Source organism: Anomalospiza imberbis, chromosome 9 (genome assembly GCF_031753505.1).
Source record: "Anomalospiza imberbis isolate Cuckoo-Finch-1a 21T00152 chromosome 9, ASM3175350v1, whole genome shotgun sequence".
Taxonomy (NCBI): domain Eukaryota; kingdom Metazoa; phylum Chordata; class Aves; order Passeriformes; family Viduidae; genus Anomalospiza; species Anomalospiza imberbis.
The window spans coordinates 26,437,928-26,461,537 of NC_089689.1; the positions used below are offsets into that span (position 1 = coordinate 26,437,928).

General features: G+C 41.1%; 1 protein-coding gene across 7 annotated transcripts in view; it reads right to left on the reverse strand.

Annotated features, from left to right (window-relative positions):
* Nucleotides 1-23,610, reverse strand: part of GLIS1 (GLIS family zinc finger 1) — a 181,117-nt gene that overhangs the window by 100,542 nt on the left and 56,965 nt on the right. The window contains exon 3 of one of the 7 annotated variants that reach the window (XM_068198800.1): nucleotides 15,162-15,328. The exons of the other annotated variants lie outside the window; for them this stretch is intronic. Within the exon in view, the coding sequence (XP_068054901.1) occupies nucleotides 15,162-15,237 (76 nt within the window). The 5' untranslated portion in view covers nucleotides 15,238-15,328. The remainder of the gene's footprint in view (nucleotides 1-15,161; nucleotides 15,329-23,610) is intronic. 7 annotated transcript variants of the gene reach the window in all.

Below are 23,610 nucleotides of genomic sequence, written 5' to 3' on the forward strand. Positions count from 1 at the left end.
AGAGGACATTATTAACTCAGAAGCTGCCAGCACAGCAAAGCCATGGGAGAGAAGGTGCCATACCCACACTCAGTATCTCATTCCATGTAACGAGCCCTGAATAATCCACTGCTTTGAATGTTTGGGGTGACTGCCACACCTCCTACGCAGCCAGTAATTCAAGCCCATGCAGAGAGATTCACCGCACTGCACTGCTGACTGAAAGCTCTAATGAACAAACTGAGTGCTTCAAAACACAGAATCTTCAAAGTGATTCATGAAATAGGCCATTTTTGACATTTTCAACAATAACAACAAAATCAACACTTTGCCAAAGTTTTTTATGCCTGTCATGCCATTCTCTATGGTGAATGGGAGGAATTGTCTTAATCCTGTGACCCCAAGCCTTAGAGGCAGAAAAGTAGCAAAGGAAAAGAAAGCAAAGGATGGGAAATAGATACTAAAGTTGTTCTTACACCCCTTACAAGGCAGGCCCAACTGTGTGACTGTGGCGACAGATTTTCTATGCGTTGTGGAAAAAACACGGCTTCTCTTTTGTTTCAGTGACCCACTAATAGCAGGAATATGAGTTTGGGTCTAAATTTTTCTATTATAGATTCAACTTAAGAGAAGGAAAAATATTTTAGAAGTAGCTGGAGTGATTAGCCACAGACACCATTAGAGCCTTAGCAAACTTTACCCAAGCGTAACACTGGTATTTTCAGATAGATCTTAGAACAAGAGATCCTAAACAAGGACTTCCAGATTCAAAAAGAAGGAATGCTCAGATTTTTTTCTTGGCCAGTTTCTTCACAGTCATTTGCACCATCTCATACACAACAAACCTCTAGACATTTGGGCTTTTCACTCCTTCACAGAGGAAAGTTCTGCACTCTGAGTCTCTTTTGTTGCTGTTCGCCGTTCCCTGAGGACTGAAATGGTTAACAGTCGCAGCACTAAATTTTCACTGCTGCATTCAAGAGTTCCTATGTCAAAGAGGAACAAAGCAGCTCACACCACACCCCAGGTTCACCCTGGATCTATCAGTTATAACCTGTTCACATTTTAAGGTTCGTTTCATACAGCTGATAGAGACATGGCTTCATTTATTTATACTGCTTATACACTACCTTAATAAAAACACAGTGAGAGCCAAAACATACTTTACCACCAAGCAGACCATACTATACAGTGAGAGTCAAGTGAAGACCAAAACTCTCCTACATTGGTGTTTCAAAACAGGAGTGGCAGATCCTCTGCCTATTTCCAAATAGATACAGATGACAACAATCTATAAAAGATTAGGATTAAAACCAGTAGCACTGAATAAGATTAGAATAAAAAAGAAGGGTCTCTTTCCTCCAAGTTTTTATGAACCATGCAATAAAATCCTACAACAGAAATAATTATTTCTTTACTTTCACATTGATGTATGAGTGAAGACAGAAGGGCTAAGAAAATCCTTGTAAACTAAAACAACCCAGATAGAGAAATAATTTGTCGAGTATCAATCTTGAAAACTCATGGAAGACAAATACAAGCCATGTGTGTCTTTCTAGTAAATTCTGGACCCTAAGTGCTGGCTACATCCATATTTGTTATTTCATGTTCAATTTATTTTTAAAACTAGTTATTTGGATTGCATTATCTTTCTGTTCTGGGGAATTTATTTTTGCAGACTACACAGAGTGTTTTAGGAGAGTGAATGTGTACGGTCAGCACTACCGAATAAAGCAACATGGTTAATTTTATATCAGTCCAGCTTAACACAATTTGAAAACAGTTCAGTAGTTTATGGATCTGTAACCTTTCCACTTTCAAGCATGTGGATAGATTTGGCTCCCATATTTGACTTTATCATGATATCTTAAAGGCAGCAAAGAACACATAATAATCTACTACATCTTCCACTGCTAAACCAGCTGCAATGTTACAAAGTTTAGATTTCCATCTGAGACCTGCACAACACTTTTTGAACTTAGCAAGTACAGCCAAGATTCAAGAAACACACGCCATGAGCTTTAGTTCCAGTGACCTCACAGCCTCAGCTGATGATCTGAGTTAGACTCTAGATGTGTAAGGATGAAACTGTTTTGGCCAATAGTGAATAGATTCTCAGAAAAATAGAGAAATACACTGTCTACTATCAAAAGGAGTTTTGGAGTTTTTCCCTACAAGCAGGTTTGAAATTCAACATTCTTGGCTTCTATTTGGATCGCAAACCTTTAAATTATACACCCAGAGGTAAAAGAAGACTGAACATGACCACTGGCCCCTTTTGTAACATTTAGGACAAAACCTTTCATAACTGGATGAAACACAGGTCTTGTCATTATGTTCATCGTTACAGAGTCTCTTCGGCTTGTAATCACCCTTTTCCTGTTGCCAGGCAATTTGAAAAATATTGTTCTCAGCACATCTGGCCTTTTTTGTAGTCAGTTATCTTTCCTCACTACTTGGATTTTAGTAACGGGGGGGGAAAGACATTAAAAAATAAATGTTTTAGGAAAAAATTAAGCTCAACAAACATTATTTTGATTAAAAGGAAATCCCCAAACCCTCCTAATGGGCACTTGGAGAATATAAGCACAATGTAATGAAATTTGATGTGTTACTTTTTTTTTCTTTTTTTTTTTTTCAGAAGACCAAGTTTGGAATAGGTTTAATTCTCAGTATTTCTGATAAGTAGGATATCAACACCCCCCAGATAAATGCCACTGTGCTTTTGGTGTGAGCTTTAAGACAACTGTATACTGTTTAGGGTTATGTACACTCTCACCTACCCTCGACCCCCTTGGTTTGTCTTTTTTGCTGCTCTAAAAGGACACACCGGGGTTTTCTCAGCACCCTGTCATTAGACAGAGCCTGTAGGCTGAAAGAAATCCAGCGACTCTTTCAAGACAGAGGTTCACAGATTTTGAGATGAGGTACGTGAGTTGTTCCCCTTGTAAAGCTGCTTTCATAATTGATTATTTGAGTCCATTGGGAATCAGGATCTTTCCATACATGCACAGAATGAGAAAATCTATTCCTTTTCTTCTGTCCTTTAATTCCCTAAAAGCCAGAGCATACCTATAACTGCATGTGGGTTAGCGCTTTCCCATTTACTTACTAAGCCCTGAACTTTTAAACTCCCAGATCTCCACTCCCCTATATTTTACTTAGCCCATTTAGTCTCTCTTTTCCATGGAAGTTCTAGCCAGCAGACCATGTAAAGACTCCACAGGGGTATAGGCTCTCCCAAACATTTGAAACACAAGGATGTGCAGGGAATGAAAGCTGGGGTTTTGCCATATGGCACCTTGCATATGTCTTATATAAACATATTCCAAGAAGGAATTTCATGTCTGCCTGGCTCAGCAGTACACTAAATACATTAGAAAGGAAAAACACCAACACAACAAAAATATTTCCATCAAGATGTTGGGCTCAAATTTTTAGGAGCCTGAAGTGTCACTAAGTCAGTAAGAGCCACAAAGACAGAATCACTGTAGATCACCTGGGTTTACACAGAAAAATAAACCTTGATAAATGGAGGAAACTGGTAACTAGAAAACATTTTGTTCTTTTCAATGTGAGCTGGGTGGAGGAAAAGGTCTGGTAAGGTGTGGATATGCATTCAGTATTCTGGATGTAATTCTGATACATACATTTGGATACCAGTCTACTCACAGGCAAAAGAGACAGAAAACCAGTCATAATAGGAATCAAAATGCACTAGAGTCTACAAAAAACTTGCCATGTTGCCATGTCATAGGAATGCTCCAACATGCACTCCAGGGAATTCAGTGGAGGGGAGTTAGTAAACCTGCACATCACTGCCAGCTATGGATTGTCTCCCATTTGCTGGTCCTCCAAGAAGTGTGAATTAGGCTCCTTTCCTGTGACACATTTCAAGGGTCTCTCCTTTCCACTGCTATCTTTGCTTCAAGCTCACTTGTTACAAGAGCTTCCACACATTGTTTCCCGGTCCTTTAGGTATCAGAGATGAAAAGCTACAGCCAAAATGCATTTGGTTGCTGAAGATTACACATTCTCCTATAACACTTGCATTGGCTCCTCCGTGCTCTTAGAAAAAAGGAGATATCCTCACACATACAACCTCCACCCAGACTCACTGCAGACCTCTCACACTTAACAAGGAACCCACATCCCCATCTTTGTACTCCTACATAGAATAACTTTTTACAATGAAAACTCAAATTGCTACCACATAAGAGGCAAACGTTCCACCAACACCATCTCCTTGATCATTTAACACTTGATACCTAATACAGTAATGGCCTCTTTGCAGCTTAGAATTAACACTGCCAGAAAGAAAATTCAAGACAAACAAACAGTTTCCACAACATATGCTGAAAAGAGCAACAGCCTACCCCTGCTACTTTTCATTTGCTGTTTTCATTGTTTGACATTTCTTTCTGCCAGGATTTTGGCATTATTTCATGGCTTGATTTGAAATATATTTAACATCAAGTGATTTGCAATGTCGTTTTCTATTTTACCAGAACTATGCTTGGGACTAATTCTACTCAAATTGAATTTACCCTTCTGCACTCGGTGCCAATGAACGGGCCTCTTGCAGACTCTCCTCTGACTGCAGTTTTAGGGCTGCAGACATATGCATTGCCTGTTAAACCCACAACTTAATTTACCACCAGTAAGCACAGTCTGCTGAAGGACAGTGTCAACATATGAGTTCTTTGTGCAATAAATATCTATATGCCATCTAACACAGAAAAAACTCCTCTACTCTGTGACTTAATGTAACTAGTTCAGGTGTCTGTCCAAAATGGGGCAGCTTCAGACAACAGCTGGGAGGACTCAACATCCTGATTGCATCCATCTCTTCCAAATGTCAGATTATGGGGTTAAACAAGGCACCCCCACCAGCACCTGCTCTTCTGTGGGGTTTTTTAGCAGACTGTGGAACAGGGTAAGAACAAGGCTATTGTGAAGTTGCTGTGAAGAGGTAAAGGCACAAAGAAGTAAAGCAGAGATATGAGGATGAAGAAAAATTAAAGATTACACAGAAGGCTATAAAAAGGGAAAATATTCTCATTGAAGGGCACTGTCTTACATGAACACTAAGTAAACAACGAGAAGTTTAGCTCCTGCTAGAAGGCCTCTGTGAATCTTCCAGTGATGACAGTGGGCAGTTGCTATGGATTAGGAGGTATGTGAAGTACTCTCTGTTTTTATTTAGCAATGCTGCCTTCCATAAACTGGGTCTGCACTTTCCACACAAGCCCTGTGAACAAGGTATCTCAAGGATTACATGAAGCTGGATATGCCAGTGAAGAAACAGATACAGAAGGATCACTATAGCCATGAGAAACCCATTATGTAATCATGAAAAACAGGGCTGAAAAGTCTTGAGAACATGACTTACTCTGTCCTGTGTCCCTACAGCATAATCCACCCTCACAAACTTAAGAGGGTGTTTGACCAATCTACTTCCCAGGCTCCAGCAATTCCCCAGCATTTCCAGCAAACTATTCAGTCATTTCACTTGACTTAGGAATTCTTTTCTTTATGTCTAACTTAAAAGCCCCTTAGCACAACTTAGTCTGTTACATATTGTCCTGTCCAAACTGGACACGGAGAGGAGTCTGTTCTCTTGCCCTCCATAGCAACCTTTTATGTTTTTGCAGGCTGTCTCCACTCAGTCTTCTCTCGCCAGTGTTACACAGCTCTCGTTATTCAAGTTTTTTTCTCATAAATCACCTTTTCCAGAGCTCTGATCTCTTTCCTCTCTCTCTCTTCTGAACTGTCTCCAGCAATCCTTTTTCTGTACTTTATACACCTTGTTTCTCCACACTTTTCACTATCAGATTCTGTTCTTTGCAGCTGGTAGCTGATAGAGACTTCTTTCCCTGAGAGCCAGCAGCACAATGGGAGGCAGATCCAGCAGTTAAATCTTATCTGGATTAATTTATCTTTTTTCTTGAGTAAGACAGAGAATAATGAGATTAATGAACCTTTGGCATGATCCAGTTTTGCTGTTGGTTTTAACTGGTGCATCAAACTGCCCTCTGAAAAATGCCTCCAAAGCCCAGAATGGAACTTAGCAAATGCACATATGCAGAGGCAAAGGTTGCCTCCACCAGGGTCCCCTCATACCAAAACACAACTTAGCAGCATAAAACACTAAACAAAAACTCTCAGGAACGTGCACATATTTGCACAACGTCCAGACTCTGGTGTTAGAGAAGTCTCAAAACTCGAATTTGGGTTGACTCTTCAGATGTACAGCACTTTTTCTGCTTAGCATCCCTGCCATCAAGAATACACGAAAGGCATGAAGTCATTCTAGCATGCTGATCCAACCCATCCCATGGAACTGAGAGTAATTCATTAATCATACTGTCTCTGAGCCCAGTTCTGTTCCTGTCTGGTCGTCAGTCAGGAGTCTCTGCCACAGGCAGTGAAACGAACAGCACTACAAAACTAGTAAAAGCAAGATCAGAGTTACGAAGTCTTCCAGAACTGCGTATCCAAAGATGCACACAGAATTCTGACATCTGCATTTCAGTAACAGTGCTCAATAAGAGATACAAGGAGTGCAGCCAGGAACTCGGTAAATATTGTTGACTAACCAAAGTGAGCGGAGAGCCATGGACAGAACAAACTTCTACTCAGACTAGATTTGAGGGTCACCGAGGAAGCTCAGCTTGTTACAAGTCTGGGCAAACAGTCCATTCCTTTCCTTTCCTCTTTACCACCACCTTAGCACACTGCTAACCTTGATCATGTCACTTTTATGTGACTTCGGTGCTGGGAAAGAAAGGCCGATTAAGAGCTATGGAGATGAAAATGTTCACTGCACACGAAGTGTGGCCAAAAGGTGTGTGAAGTTCCCTAAATGTCAGGACCAAATAAGTTTATAAGAACTACTTCAACAGACCTCGAGGGTGAAGTGACTGCGTTTGTGAATAGCAAGTATAGCACAGGAATACAGTGAAACTTCCAAAGACCACACAGTTTACAGGCTGAGCCCAGAAAGAATGCCAGTGTGCCTGGTGCATTGTATTTCCTCTGGGATATCTCCATCTAGTTTAACCACAGTTTGAGTGCATCTTTTAACAAGACATCAAATCTCACAGTGGAATCTTTAAATGATGGAGAATTGCTTCAGTAGCAGTTTGTTCCATGGCTCTCAGCATGAATTTTAAATAGCTTCAGCTTGTTTGACTTCAATTCAGACACTGGGACTCACATTATGACTTTTGTGTGCTAGCTGAAAACGCATGACATACCTGGTACTCTCTCCCTCTGTAGATAACTTCAGCCTTGGTTCCTACCTTCACTGATTAACTGTCTGCTTTCTTCATTTTCTCACACTACAGTATATTCTCCAGATCATGAATCGTTTGTGTGAATCTTCTCTTAAACACAGCCAGTTTTTCCAAGGAACCTTGTTAAATTGTCAACACTAGAACAGCACAGCACTAGAATCAATAACATAAGACAGCAGCATTGTTTTGCTACTTCTGCTTAATATGTGCCTAAACACAACTTTTCGAAATTCTAATGGTCTTTTAACGGGTCCTTTAGAAGATCTTTAAGAGGTCCTTTAAGACTCTCAGTTTTTTCAGGAAGGGAGAAGGATGGTTATTCTGGTTTTGTGTGTGCGTGACTTTAATACAAGTGTCTGCTAAGAAACAGAATAAAGTCACCAAATTATACTACTGTGCCTCCGAAGTTAATGACCCAGAATGAGTTCTGCTGTCGATGGGCCTAACTCAATAGGCACCACTGAAAACAATGGAGTCCCCTAGTGTGTGACTAAAAAAGAAATAACAACTTTTTAAGGAATGTAGCAACTGCAGAAGCTCAGTAACCACTTATGAAACTGGAGGGCGGGGGGGATGGGGGGGGGGGGGAAAGAGCTATTTGAATTTTTTGTTTACAGGCAAAAAGAACTCCAGCAACAGATTCAGTGAGTGTGAGGTTTCTGTTATTTTAATGAAGCCTTTCTTAAGTTTGCCTTGTTTGGTTTAGCACTAGTTTTACAGACTAGATCTAAACCCTATGGCTAGGTTGCAAAAAAAAAAAAAAAAAAAAAAAAAGCAGAGAGGGAGTAACTAAAGCCATTTAAAAAATAAAGGAGCTGGAAGCTGAATGTATGTGTCATCTGAGCCCCATGCTAAGCCGTGGTCTTTTACAGCTAAAATGATTGCTGACTGAACAGACTACAGCTCACAAAAATCCCTACTTACCTGGCAGAAATCCATGTGATCCTGATCACGCTGACTAAGAAATTAGCTGAGATTAAGGGGGAGGAATGCAACCTCTGGAAGTTCCCAAAAAGAGAAAACCAAGAATTTTTCCCTTCTCATTGTCAGCAAGGCAGCAAGAGGGAAAACATGAGAAGAGCACAGCTCCAAAATCACTCCTTGTGATACAACAGAAGCAAGTCTCATGCATTATTTGCACTGCAAATCATCAGCAGTAGTCCAGTAAGCAAAGTAAGGAAAGAAGACACGAGCAACAGCCAAGCTGGGCTCCTCACAGCATGCTGCAGAGATGTCTAAGCTGGTGGGACTTGCTCCCAAGTCCTGGTGCTGCAGGGGGGATCCAAGCCTGCCTCCAGTGGCTGTATCAGCCTGGGTTAGGCTGGCACAACTGCTCTCAGAGGGGTTCACAGGCCAGCTCAGGTCAGGCACTGCACTGTCAGCCACAGGGGAGATGCTTAGAAAGCACAAAACTCTACTAAACCAGCTCTTGTGCTGCAGAAACCAGTCTCATACAAGCAAGAGTGGCTTCCCAAAGCTCAAGCCTACATGCCCTAGGAGTCAGTGAATTTCCCTCTTCTCAGTCAGTGTGGAAAAGCAAAGTATCCTGTTTCTGTGAAACTGAACCCCAGCCATGTGTATACAGCTAATGACTGGTTACACCACCCATAATGAAGCGTCATGTTTTGCTAACTGCATAGAAAATAAACAAGCTAAAAAAGAAAACAATTACTGGCTTTGGTGGGAATCTCTCTTGACCTTTCTTCTGGACTCAGACCCTTGATGACTGCTATGCACTACAGTCACACGTAGCACCTGCTTCAGGTTTGCTTTCCCTATAAATCCATTGCTATTTCTCCACTCTCTGCTGCAGAACATCCATCCAGCAGAGGCCAGAGCACTGGAATTACTGTTGTCTGCTCAGGATCATCCATGGCCTCTCTACTCTCACCTGACTGAAGCTTTTGCTTCTGAGGCACAGGTAGTGTTTGTCCAAAGCACATAGACATGTCATGGCAGAGGTGTGAGTGAACCTTGTGTCTTCCTTCCCCAAGGCACCAGAGAGGGGACCATTCTTTGTACATTCAGTGAGAACTTTCTACACCACATCCGGTCATTTATTCATTAATATTGTCAAAGAACAAAGAATTATAATGACATTGCCGTTTACTCTGCACAGGAATGACCAAAAATGTGGCTTCTGCTTCAGAAAGTTCACAGCCTAAGAGACTGGCAGATGCAGGCAGCAGAGCACAAGGGAATGGTGAGGCAGTGCCACTCAGCAGAGCAGCAATGGCCTTGGCATAACTGTAGATAAAGGTGTCTCCATCTTCTGTCTGCATCACGGGCCAAACACAGCACATCCAACCTCTCCAAGTGCAGGAGACAACGGTGGGCTCAGGCCTGGTGGTGAGGACCAGCAGTTAATGGCTGGCAGGACAGAAAGTAGGAAAGGGACCTTGAGAAGAGGCAGGGAGAGATCACACACACACAGCCCATGGTCTGCCCCAACAACAGGGAACCTCTCACACTTCCCCTCAGTGTTGCCAGTAAAGAAGGGAAGTAAGTTCTGCCTAAACATCCTACTGTGCCATGATCTGCTTCTCTGTGGTCAAGGCAAGCCTAGTGCCACAGCAATGTCTCCAGAGGTGATATGGTGGCCTGGACAACCCTGCCTGCGTGGGCATTGGGCCCATCCCTCTCTTCCAGGGAGGTAGTAGCTAATCAGTTATTTCAGCCCCAGTTGGATTGGGACATTTTACAGGGAGGAATGGAGATGGAGGAGGGGGAGAAAAAAAATTTTTAAAAAGAGAAAGAGGGACTTACGCTGACAAGTGGGTGGTGGGGGTAATGACCCCAGTCAGAGTCCTTGTGTTCTTATAAAAAAGTCTCAACAAACCCCAGCATCTGGTAGTTCAGCTGTGGGTTTCCACTGTTTATTTTTCTATTCCAGTGCTCTCATCCCTGTGCATTGCCTGTGCCTGGCTCTGCTATAAGCATTCCAAGCTACGGAGCATAATTGAAAGAATAAAAACCCCGGGCTCAGCATCAGGCACATGCAGAAACAAATGAAACTGCTTAAATCCTTCCTTACATTGATGAGAACACAGGCAATAATCCCCCAAGACCACACCAAGGCAAGTCTGAGGCAAGTGCAGACCAGGAGTGTCAGCCTCAGCAGGCTCCTTGAACTGCTGGCTGCCCACATCAACACCAGGTTATTCTGCTCTAAGCAGTGGAATCATGACAAGCCCTGTCACAGGGAGAAGTTACTCCATTCAACTGTCCAGAGGATGGATCCTGCTCATTTCTCTCTTAATTTCAAAGAGCTTAGTTCTTCCTCTGTGTCTCTTCACCCTCTTCATCTTCACACTCTATCTGGTTTGTAATCTCAATTACAAATCCAAACATAACAATCATGCTGCTTCTACTGATAACTGTCTGCCTACCAGCACTTAAAATATTCAGTCTCTGGCATTGCTTAATGGATGGTAAATCATCACAGGCAGCTCCCACCAGCTGCACCTTCAGTTTGCCTTTCTTTCACTCTTACTTTGAACAGCCCCTGGCAGGAGGTCTTCATAACATAGGCTCCACCTCTGACTTGGAACTCACAACCCTCACTCCACTTCCAGGCCTTTCTGCAGACTATTCCTAAGGCCTTTCTGATCTACCTGCACCGTCAGCAGATCCACCCAGCTTCCCTTACCCTGTGTTTCTTTTTCTAATACATCCTCTCATATCAGCTTTACTCATGCAATACTCCCTTACTGATAATTATCCAGACTAGTACAGGAAAGAACAAATGCACAGTGACAGTAAGGTGAAAACATGCAAGATGGGGAAAGGCTGATGAAGGGAGTTGTGATGAAAATGAGCCTATGCAGCTGTGATTAAAACCTGGGGACCCTGGAGTTGTGTGTACTTGGCCAAGATTTCTCTCTTGCCCTCTATCAGAGCTGCACTACTGCTGAAGGTCTCGCCTCATGCAGAGCTCCGTCGTGATGGACCACCCCTCCACCTGCAATGCACTCTCTTCCCACTATTCCAGCCCAGGTTGGAGTCAGGAAAGGAGCAGTGCTCAGTGCCTGAGAGGCTGGAGAGAAGCCCCAAGCTGAGACTCTGCTCTGCTGGGGCAAAGGGAGAGCAGGAATCTCTACCAGCCCCAGAGATGCTGAGTTGCTCTGCACTGCGAGGTGTCTGTGCCAGGCCAGAGGCAGCTGTTAATGTCCCATGTGAAGGAATTCAACCTCTGAGAATAACTTTTAACAAAATCTTTAGAGAAATGGTCCATCTTTCAGTCTGAGGAAACCATGTTCTGCATCTAATCACCAGGGCCGCTGGAGCTGCTAACTGTAATTGGTGATAATCACAGGAGAATGTTACTCTGTGACAATTCATTTTCTGTAATTATTACTCTATTCTTCTAAGTTACCTAAATGCTGTGCTTACAGCTACAACAAGAACATTCCCATTGCCAGCTCTCAAATTGTTTTCACTTTGAGAGATGCACAATATTGAAAGCAGATGTACCAACTTGAACCTTATTTTCTGCAACATACTGTAAATGTTTTTAAAATGTGACTCTGGTACAATGCATGTCAAACAGTTGAATTCAAGGTAAAATGCTCTGCCAAAAGCAGAAGACAAATGAAGTTTAAAATCGGTTTTGACAGATAAAATGGAGACACTTTGAAGCCATAAATCAGATGGCCAGTCTCTAGGAAGTCAATAATGAATGTATCTTTTCTCTATATTTATTATCCTGAAGATATACAGAAAAACAGGCTGACAGCAAAAAGCAAATTTGTACCTCAATATCTAAAATACTTTACCCAAGTGGTCATGGAAGTATGAGCAAGTTCATCTCCCAATATTTGCCTGTTCCGAAGACAGATGAAAGACTAATATTTGTACATCTCAGTATTCAGAATCCTTGTCTAAAATAAATATTTCAGCCTGATCCACTTTCAATAAAATGCGAACCCACATTCACAAACCAGCAGGTATCTGGATTATATTTTTTAACATTCATTATGAGCAAATCATTGACTGTTTCAAACAGGGCTTTTTTTTTTTTTTTGTGAACTTATGTTCCAGGAAAGAAAGGACACAAGGAAACAAATTTTGCTTGTAAAACCTTTTTCCACCTTTTGTGCAATCTGGTTGGTTATATGGGGTCAATCTCTTCACATGTAAAATGATGCATGCAAATAAAATCAAACCAAAACAAAGAAGGCAAAGAAAAATGTTTTCCAAGTTCTGCAATAGAGTGCTTACAGTGTTTATACAAATAGTAAAGTCTGGCTAAAACAAGCATCTGACAGCTCTGTGCTACTTTCAGACACATGACTCCTATTTGCCATTGATCCCATGGAGGCCGAACTGGGTGCCCAGGCAGAGCCCCAGTGAAATCCCAGGGGCAATGCATGAATACAGACTTTTACTTGCACTCATGCCATTGCTAGATTAGATCTTGTGTGTTGTTCACTCCACTCCACGCTCACTCAACACGCTCCTTCTGAAGCCAAAGAAATCTTGATATAAACTGTCCTGGAGGAATTAGTTACTAAGAATACATAATAAACAAAGGCCCAAGAAATTGGTGCACTGAAAAATAAATTTCACCTCCTGGCGCTTTTTTTTTTGCCTTTTTTTTTTTTTTTAATTATAAATTATACTCTCAATCTGCTGCCACAAATTCTGTTTGGACACCAATGAACTCCCTAAAGAGAGTGAAGTCTCCCAAAATGGATTCCCCAACATCGGTCACTTTTAAGATGCAGCTGGTGCTAGGCCATCTTGTCCATATTGGATATCAGGAAAAATTCCTTCACCAAAAGGGGTCGCAAGCATTGAACAGGATGCCCAGGAAAGCATTGGAGTCACCATACCTGGAGCAATTTGAAAGCTGTGTAGATGTAGTGCTTAGGGACATGGGTTAATGGTGGACTCAGCAGGGCTGGGTTAGAAGTTGGATCTTAAGAAGTCTTTTCCAACCTAAACAATCCTATGATTCTTGGAGCATGCTCTTGCCAAAAATGGTTGGAACAGATGATCCATGATGTTCCTTCCACCCTGGTATTCCATGACTCAAAATGCAGCACCTGATAGTAAACTCACCAAGGTTTAATGAGGAAGTCTCCAAAGGCTGCAGGAGAAATAGCAGTCACGGCAGCCTCCTAAATTGTCAAACCAGGAGGGAAAAGACTGGATTTGCACATAAATCTGTCAATATGAATGTGCCAATGCAAACAGTAGCATGTGGGAATACCTCATGGATTCAGGACACTCTGTAGAGATTAGCACCATTACAACAATGTAGACATACAGGAAAGTAAGACTCTCTTCAAATAAGCTTGATATTGATACATGAAAATGGTTCTGCCATTTGTCACCAATCTCTATTACAAATTTTAGATCATCTGTAAAAAAATAAAATCAGGACTAATCATTAAATCTTATCAGACTATCTTTGAAATCAAGATCTTGAATTAAAACAGGCAACGTTTTCTTTTAGCTGCAAAAGATCCCAGTGCTCCTTTTAAGTGATCTCATGCATTAGTTACTCTAAACTGCTTTTTATAAACACCCAGCCACACGAGGCAGTGAGGAGCCTTTCACCAGCAGCTGGGTCTAACAAACAGCCATCCTTTGCAAAAGGACCCTGCATCCTCTGAAAGGCCATCCATGGCCAGTATCTATTACAATATCTATTATCTCTCCTTGCTTTGGCCCTGACATAAGGTGGTGTTGGTTCTTCTCCCAGCAGAGGCAATGGACATCAGGGATTACCTCAAATCAGTATGCACCATCACTGGCTCTGGTAATTACTGCCAAATTTTCCTAATCCACAGAGATTAGCATTTAAATGACAGATGCTTGAGTTGTAATCCTATCATACACATCTCTATGTCAGGTCCTCTGGAATTCAACAAAACTGCCATGAGGCTTGTGAAAGTCAATACATAAATCATCTGGAAGAGGGGGGAAGACACTCAACACTGGGACAAGCAGAACTTGTTTTCTTAGTAAAACAGCATTTTCCATAGTTTGTGGTACCACATTCTCCCATTCCTTGGGATATTATGTTTAAAATACAGCTAAGATTTTTGCCAATGCCAGGTTTTCCTTTGCCAGTTCTTATCCTACAATTTATGCTATTTAATGGATCACTGAGCTGCTGCTCACAAAACCAGCCCTGAACAATATGCTTTGTAAAATGAAGAGAACACCCCAAGCAACCCATTCATCACAAGATCGTGCACCTTGCCCACAGAATACTGCAAGTACATGGGAGCATGTGGAAGGCAGCAGGGCCCCATTTCATTAGTATCAAAATTAATCACTCTGCAACATGGAGACCTGTTGGTTTAGGCTACTTTATAGATACGGCAGTCAAAGGCAAAACTGGGAACAAGAAGTGTTCCCTCTCTAAACACTGTTGCTTAGAAACCCTGTATTTTTAAAACCCTAGCACTCTAAATTCAGCATTGCCTGTCAGGATGGGATTTCAGCACAAAACACAAAGGTATTCTGAGGCCAGTTTCCTAATTTGCACTGTACCATATACAGAGTTCTTTTTCATAGCAATACAGTGACACTATCAATTGGGATATGGAAACAGGAAACTGACTACTTGTTCATTATTCATATTCCTCTTTGCCATAAAGTCAATTTTCTTTTGCTAGTGCTGTGCAAACAAAAAAGACAGAGAAGCCTTAACCTCACACAATGTACAGAATAGGAGACTAAAAAGGATACAAAGGAAAATGCATTTGAAAAATAACATAAGCACAAAACTTAAAATATTAAATAAATAATAAAATTCACCAAAAATTAACAGCAGTTACTTGGTTTTGCTAGAACAACTTGCTTGAAATACATTCTTTGTTCTTAGAAAAAACAAACGGCACAAATGTACTACACTCTGCTAAGTCGTACCTGGCAGCTCACAGGATGCGGCTGAAGCACAGACACATCTGTTTGTAGTGTCTCTGTTGTGTTTTAAGATCTCCATCCTGCTGCACTGCTTCCTTGCCTCTTAGATTTTTAAAGTTTAGAAGTTTTCTTATTTAGAAAACCCTTCAATTCAAGTAGTCTGGATTGCACTAAGGAAAAAGTGATTTTTATAAAATTAAACAGCATTTCTCCAAGACAACGGTATTTTTACAGAGATATGCAAACATCTGGGGATGAGACTTACATTGAAAATGAACTTTTGTAAAAGAGAAACACGGGACAAAGTTCCCTCTGAAAAACAAGAATGTGAGGCAGAGTCAAGAAGTTAATTGTCAGCTCTCAGTGACTTGATCTCCGTGGTTTTTATTAGAAACTAATTAGGAACAGTAATTTAAAATACTTAGCAAATCAAATCCTGACCTTGCAACCAAAACCTTATCTAAAGTCTGTGAGTTTTTAATCTAAGAAACAACAAAATCAGTAAGAACTACAGGGATTGGGCTTTCATTCTTTGAGTTTTACCTTGACTGTACCTATTTTAATTATCTCTATTTTCCCTCAGGCACTACCACCCACCACAGACCTTTGGTCACATCCCAGCAACATTTCACCCCCTGTAACTCCGTGCAGCAGGCCAGGTTGTGCTATAGATTGTGTACAATTTACCATTCCCAGCCCTAAAGGATGCACCATTCTCACAAGGATAAACTCGGCTCTACCTATAAATGTCCCTTCTCCTCCTAATCCAAAGGGATGGCAAGGCTGCTGTCTTGCCAGAAAAACATTACGTCTCCAAGCTGACACTGACTATGACCCTGACCCTCTAAGGCATGTTACATCTTGTTCTCCAGGCACCAAGTTTTAATGTCTCTTGTGTAATTCACAGAACAGTGATGCCTGCAGGAGATACCGAAGGCCACGGTTTTATTGCAACGTGACGTACCCTAAAATCAATGGTGGGGCCTCAGCTTAAACAAAACAATACTCTTTTACATATAGTTTATAGGGTTTAGCACAGGGGCTCTTACTTTGCATGAGTGTATAGTGTGCCACAGACATTTCTGAGCATTTCACTGCTAAAAGTTTCCTAACGATTCTCCACTGAAATGCTGGTGTTTACACTAACAGAACAATGCAAAAAAAAATCTGCAAGACAAAATCTGTCTTCGTTCTGCTGCAGCAACAGTCATCACCACTGTGGGGTTTTAGTTCTCTCTCTCTTCTGGTGAAGTGCTTGAGACCTCTCTGTTGATTCTTTAATAAGGAAACTGGAAGATAAATTTACAATCAGCCAACACAGTCCTTACATATTATCAGACTATTTTTCTGAGAAAGGTCAGCTGAGTTATCTGAATCTAATCTTTTCGTTGAGATTGCAGATTGGCTCAGTGACCAGAATAAGGGCTTGTGTAATGACTGCCTTTTACTGAAAGCGAGTAGCAACAATGGACTCATATATAAATGTAACAAAATGCAAAATAAAAAGAACGCATTGTGCCAGAAATTACTTCTTTTTCCTTAGGTTTTCATCCTGCCAACTTTTAGTAGCTTGGATAAGTCTGAAGATTTATTTTTTTTATTAACTCAGTTGAAGTTTAGCAGAGACTAAGTTTTTTTAACACAGTCAAATTTTCTTGAAAAGATACTTTATGTGGAGAAAAACAATTGCTAATTCCCGGAATATTTTTTAAATCTTCAAACCCACTCCATTCTTTGCCAAAGTCAATGGAGCCAGAATTTCCTCAGATGCATCTGTACTGTCGCTGTCCTAACTCATGCTTTGAACTTGACAGGACTTCCAAGCACATCAACATTGAACAGTCAGGTTTGGTGGAAAATTAAAGTCTCAGGCACCAGCAAGTGGCTCTGACACCCAGCAAGCTCCACGTTCCACTGCTATTGGTGCCTTCTGGATGCTCCTGGATGGAATTAGTGGTATTAGATGGCAGGATACCAATTATTGACCTGAATAGCAAACAGAGGCCCTGCTTATACAAATTCTGTGCACATGAAAACATTATTAAGTACTATTTTCAAAAATTAGTTTTTAAACAACAACTACTAAATGTAATTCTGGAAGAGTTCTTCCTTTATAAGAAGAAACAAATAAAACTACTGTAGGATTGCTTTAATTCATAACATTACAGGAGCAAGAAACAACGTCTCTCTTGGTGAGCTACGCCCAACAGAACAAGGAAAGCAAAAGGCATCACAGGCTGTTCAAACTGCAAGTTCTGTAAATGTGACTGTCCAGTACAAACTCCAGCATAGACAGATTCCAGCAACATGAAATAAACTGTACAAATTCCTCTAAGTTTTACTGCATCACCTCAATGCAGGGAACACTCATATATGTCAATTAACAAAAATGACAGATAGGACTGATATGTTTTCAAGGGTTAATGGAACTCATTTTCCATATAGCCCATATATTTTACTATCCCTTGAACAATGGCCCTTTACTGTCTGAATCTTTAAGGCCTCCCTATCAAGTTCAACACTTCCATCGCAGCTGATGTATTTTACTGTCATTTTCTTAGGACACCTTAATTAAGGTAAGGTTAGGACACTTTTAGCTTTTCCTTGAGGAGTATGTGATTGTCTTCAAAGACTGTGGTGCCTATGTCTACTTGAAGGCCTGGAACAGACGGTCCTTGGATCAGAGCAAAGACTGAAACACTGGATCTGATAATTCACATTTTAGATGGCCCTCAGGCAAGACATTGAGTTCAGCCTGCACTTCATGGTTTTCTGGTAAAATGGGAGTAACAACATTTCAGTATCTCACAGGGATACTAACAAAATAAATATATTAAAGACTGAGAGATACCCGAGTTCTGCAGGACCATATAATCACCCTACATCGAGAAGTTACTGTCAAAACATTGCTGTCTGGCCACCCTCATTTCAATGCTTTATGTATTTGCTGGCAAGACCTAATATGAAACCTTCACCAAAAGTCTCTTAAAATATAGCCAGAGAGCACACAGGGGATTGCATGATCTTTGTAAGGAAGAAGTTTGAATAATTCAAACAGGCTCCAGAATTGCAGAGACATATATATTTTGGGATATTCACTGGAGCTAAGCCTGAACTCTAAACCTCCTAAGCCTTTGCTGTCACTGCCAGACAGGAGGAACCTTCATGGTTAATTTCAGAGCACAGGAAAGGGTCTTCAGAAGCATCCCAAGGAATCATCAATGCAAGTGTCCCTCACAGACATGCCTCCTGTAACAAATCAACTGGTGCAAAGGGAAAGGGAGAAAGAAAGCTTGTTTTTGAGTAGGCTGCTGTACTTTTTACAATCTGTCTTCATTTCTGACAAATTAGCTCAGACTGCAAGGCAAGGCCCATTCCCCAACATATCACCCACTGGAGAAAGGACAGGTCAGAGCATTGCCAGAGCACATTTCAGTGAGGCTTTCTGGGGCAAGTAAGCTGAATTTAGCACTCAGAGGATAGAAAGATTGAAAAATGCTTTCTGAGAATTAGGGTTTCGATGGAAATGAAGTAATAGCTTACTGCAAGGAGCAGCCAGAAATCAGACACAGTGCAATCAGCCCAAGGCTCAACCAAATCTGAGATCTGGCTCTATGCAGAAGCCCAGCTTAAGACAATAATTTAACACATTTTCTTGTAGTATCAGATTTCAGTCACTTCCCATTCACCTTAAATTGTGGCCTAGTCACATTTTCACCGTTGCATTGACAGAGAAAAACAACAGAAAGGGACAAAAGCAAGAAAACTAAGAGGAGCCCTGGAGTCCCTGTCACCACTTTCTCCCTCCCTTTTCTCCAGCCTGTTTGCTGTTGGGCCATCCCAGCCCTCCCATCCCATCCCTCACACCCTTATTTCCAAAGCCTCAAGGCCTGTCATCACCAGGGAGGCAAACTGGCACATCCCTCCCTCCAGCCTGCCTTGGGAATCTGGGATGTTTGCAGTTTCCACATCCATCCCAATGACTGCTGCCAGCAGACCCTCACAGGAAGCAGGAATGGCTGCAGGATACATCCTGCTCCAAGCCTAAGGATATGCCCAGGCCAGGGTCTCTCATCACGAAGCTGCCAACAATCCTTTACTGCCCTGGATTCCAGCTCAGGAGAAGGCCAAACACCTCACTCAAACACAGTCTTTGGCCAGGACTGGGTGTAGAGATCCTCAACATGGCTGACACTAGAGTAGGTGGAAAGAGAACTTTCTCCAGACTCCAGTCTCCACTGGAGATTTGGCAGTGCTCATGGAACAGAAACAGCTGAAAGAAAACACTTGCTTAAAAAGGAAGACACCTTTCTTCCCATTTCAGCTCCCTTCCTTCTGCTTCATCCAGTTTAGAGGACTTATATGATTTTGGGATCAACACCAAGTTTCAGATCCTATGTTCTTCTGGAGAAACACCACAAGGAAATCAGCCAATTGAATCAACAGAACCCAAATTGAAGGAGAATTTGCTGATTTTTTTCTTCTTCTTTTTGAGCACTCAGGAAAGGAAAGGAAAGATGATTTTTCTGAGGGGAAAGCTGTAATTTGAGCATGGAAATTAAATTACCAAATTTTTAATGCTACCAGAAATTCTCTCAGGAAGGGTATTTCTTCAATAGAACAGCAAGAGCAGTTTTGAACTTCCAAGGAAACTAACAGGGAGATACCAAAATGCTCTGAAGTCAGAAATAGATGAAGATTAAACTGGTTTTGATTTCTTTTTGAACTAGAAAAAAAAATTACTATATTTAAAGTGAAAGAAAACTCAAAAGATCCAGAATTCTGCCACACTGCAAGGTGGCAAGTTTTTACTTATCAACCATTTCATACCATCTCATACAGGCACTTTCCTGAATTAAGTGCAACCTAATTTAAGGTAGCTGTCCTTTCAGAAAAAGAGCTGAAGTACCTTTCACTGACAAGGAGGTGCTGCAGGGAAAGACGGTGCATGTGGCTACTCACAAGTGAGCAACTGACATGAGGTGATTTGTTACTCTCCAGTAATTTATCCTGATGCCAAAGCCCTGAGGCCCAGTGCCTCCATGAACACATCTGCTCCTATCCACGGGCTCTTTAAAAGAGCCGAAACATCAACACAATAGTAATTTGTCTCCTAGCAGAACCAGAGACATTTATGCACCTCAGGAGCAATGACTGTACACATGGAATGGATATTCTTGGAAAACCTGTAAAATTCAGAGAAAGTCTTGGGAAGGAAATGCTGTCTGTCCAGCCATTCTCATGCTGTGCTGTGTGAGACCGCCTGACTTACCCAGGATGGTTCTGTGGATCCAGTTGATCAGAACACAGATCCCTAGAACTTCTGCTGGTGCCTCCATCCACTGACACACAGCACAGCCCAGTCAAATCCTGCTGCTGGGAGATCATCTCAGCTCATGCCAATCACCAAAATTTCCTGCACTCCAGCATTGACTCCAGTTCCTTTTGAAAAACCACTCAATTTTAGGGCCAATGAATAACTCAGCTTTCATCTCCTATCTGCTTGTTGCAGCTTCATGTGGCTCCTTAATGCTCGATTCTGTGATTTCACTGGAATCTCCATTAGATCCAGACTGACCTGAAGGGTCACACACTCCCAATCAGCCAAAACTGAAGCCCTGAATCAAATAAAACAACCATTTTTTAAAAGGAAGGACAGGTTTGCTTACCCAAGTTCAGACAGAAATATAAGCTCTTCACATTCCAGGACAGCCTCTCAGTATTTTCCATTTTCATTTACATACCTTATAAAAATAGCCAACATTTCATGATATATACTCACAGAAGTTAGTCCCTGAGGAGAGATGCAATTTTTGTTTACATGGAAAACCTGTCATGGGCATTAAGGGATATACAAGCGTTACTGTTGGCTGTTTGAATTGTGTCCAAAGAAAAAAAATTAACTTTGTAATTAAAAAAACAAACCCTGCCTGAGGCTAGCAAGGAAACGAAGAAAACAGTGGAGTAGATGCTCTGTTCTGGGGAAAGAAGCACACTGTTCAGCATGGCATCTGGCAGAGCCTTGATAAGCACAGAATGGAACTGCCTAGAGAAAAAAGCAAAGGGAAAAAAAATTCCAAACCTTCCTGGGAAAGCAGTAAAACAGACGAAGAACAAAACGTGCCCTTGAACTGAGCACAGTTTAAGTGCTCCAGGAGATCTTTCTAACATCCAGCCTTCCATGCGTAAATCCCAGAGAGACACACTCACTCCAGAGCCCAACTCAGTTTTCACACTTCTCCAGAGAGTTCCATCATGGGTATAACAGGATGGTGCTTTCCTTCCTGCACAGTACTAACAATTCACAGCACTCACTAATGACAACAGCAAAGTCACTACCACTTTGTGGCAAATCTTGCAGCTGGAGCAGGTGCTGTAGAACCCCCTACAAAATCTAAGAGATACGACACAAAAAATAGTCTGGAGCTACAATACCAGCAAATGCCCTCCTCTGCACTTCTACAATCATTTTAATACAAATAAAAACAAGTTAAAGAGTTATTGATATCAGCAAAATATTTTAAACACATGGTAGCTTCTGGATGAACTTGAAACTTGTGATGCAAAAAAAAGCAAACCATCTTCCCTCCCCATTAAGTAATCTATTTAGTATCTAAAAAACAGTCTTGATATCTCACTCACCATACTCTTGACTTCATTACAGGTCATAAAATATGTTTCCTTCCAAGACAGGACTGGACCAACCAAAATACTTTTGTAAGCAAAATGTGACAGTATGAGATCCCTAAATATGTAAAGCTATTCCAGCAGAGTCTGCTAATGCACAGAAATATCAGTGTTCTGCCCTGCTTTATATGGAACTCCTTGACAGACCCTCTGTAACTCAAAAAACAGAATAAAATAATTTATGTTCCTTGTGTATCTATTGGCAATAATACTTACACAATTTTAATGAATTTGCTGGTAAATCAATAGCTCTGTTTCTGTTCTGCATTACAAGTATTACTGCATGTCAAATAAATCATTGTAATGAAGTTTGATGAGCAAAGGGTTTGATGGTGGTGTTCCATAATTATAAACATCAGCAGCAAGACTTTTTCAAATCATGAAAGGAAAAGTGCTTTGATGATTGCAAGTAAATTCCCTGATTAAAATTACTTTAGACATTTCAGGCAATGGAAGTCTTCAAATCTGGCCCTGACCTTTGCTCTTCAAAATACATCTCTTCATTAGTAAATTGCATTACATTTAATCATCAAATAATAAAGACACTGAACATCACAAAAGCCACAGTACACAGTTGATTTATTTATGCAAATTTTAGAGATGCAGTTGCTTGAGCCATTTTAAAGGTATCCAACTTCTAAGGAAAGAAAAAGCTGTATCAACCTGATGGAAGTATTTGCTGCCATCATATGGAAAGAATCAATGGACTGAAGAAATCAGTATCAGCTGGAATAGACACCACATTATCGAGACTATAAAACATGACTTATTTTCTAGTTTCTCCTTGACACAAGCATTAAATTTAAAACTACAGCTAATGCTGGGTCAGGTGCAGGACTCAATAAAAATAAAAATCACCTTCACTATTTCTACACTTTTTCATCAGATTCCTCCTATCTGCATATCAAACAACTTCCTGAATGTCTTACACGCATGAAGAAACCAACTGACCCAACTAAATAGGTCTTGCTGTGAACTGTAAACAATTTAGGTGTTCCCATCAAAGAATAATAGCAAACAAACCTGGACAGTAACATCAGAACAGATGTGCAAATTGCCTGCTTGGAAATAAACAGGGTTAACATTATTATCCAACAGAAAAAATGGGCTTTTACAGGAGAAATCTTTTTTTTTTTCTTTTTTTTTTTTTTTTCTGGTCACTTCTTAACATCCTGAAATACTTCTATGTATTCTCAGCTATTATGTTTATTGTTCTTGGTTACAACAATACATTCCAATTACACACCAAAGACATTTTCCCAAACTCACAATAACATGAAACATTCCCACTGCTCCGCCCTCCTTGTGTTTGTCCATGCCCCTAGCCTTGCAGGGTATAACTCTGAGGACATTTTGGAAAAGGCATACCAAAAGAGCTGAGATGTCCAATCTTCCCAAGATTGAGCATGAGATTTCAAGGATGTGACAAATGGCACGTGCTGGGAAGTAGCTGCCCTCTGCTGCATTAGCTCAACTGGCACCTACACAGGCTCAAAGAATTCGGAGCAACAGAAACCCAATGAAAAGACCTGCATTTAGGAGTATCTTCTCCACCTTCCTAATCCACAAAGGCAGTACAGGAACTCAGTGCTCCTCTGGTTTTGTACCTTTCTTACAGATCCCTCTGGGTTTTGGGCAAGCACAAGAGCAAATCTCTTCTGAAAGTAGCATTATAAACACTGTGATGACAGAGTAATGCTCCATGAAGCAAAGCTAGAAAGGGAATGCAGCATTCCTGCTGAACAGTGAGAAAGAGATCCAGGGA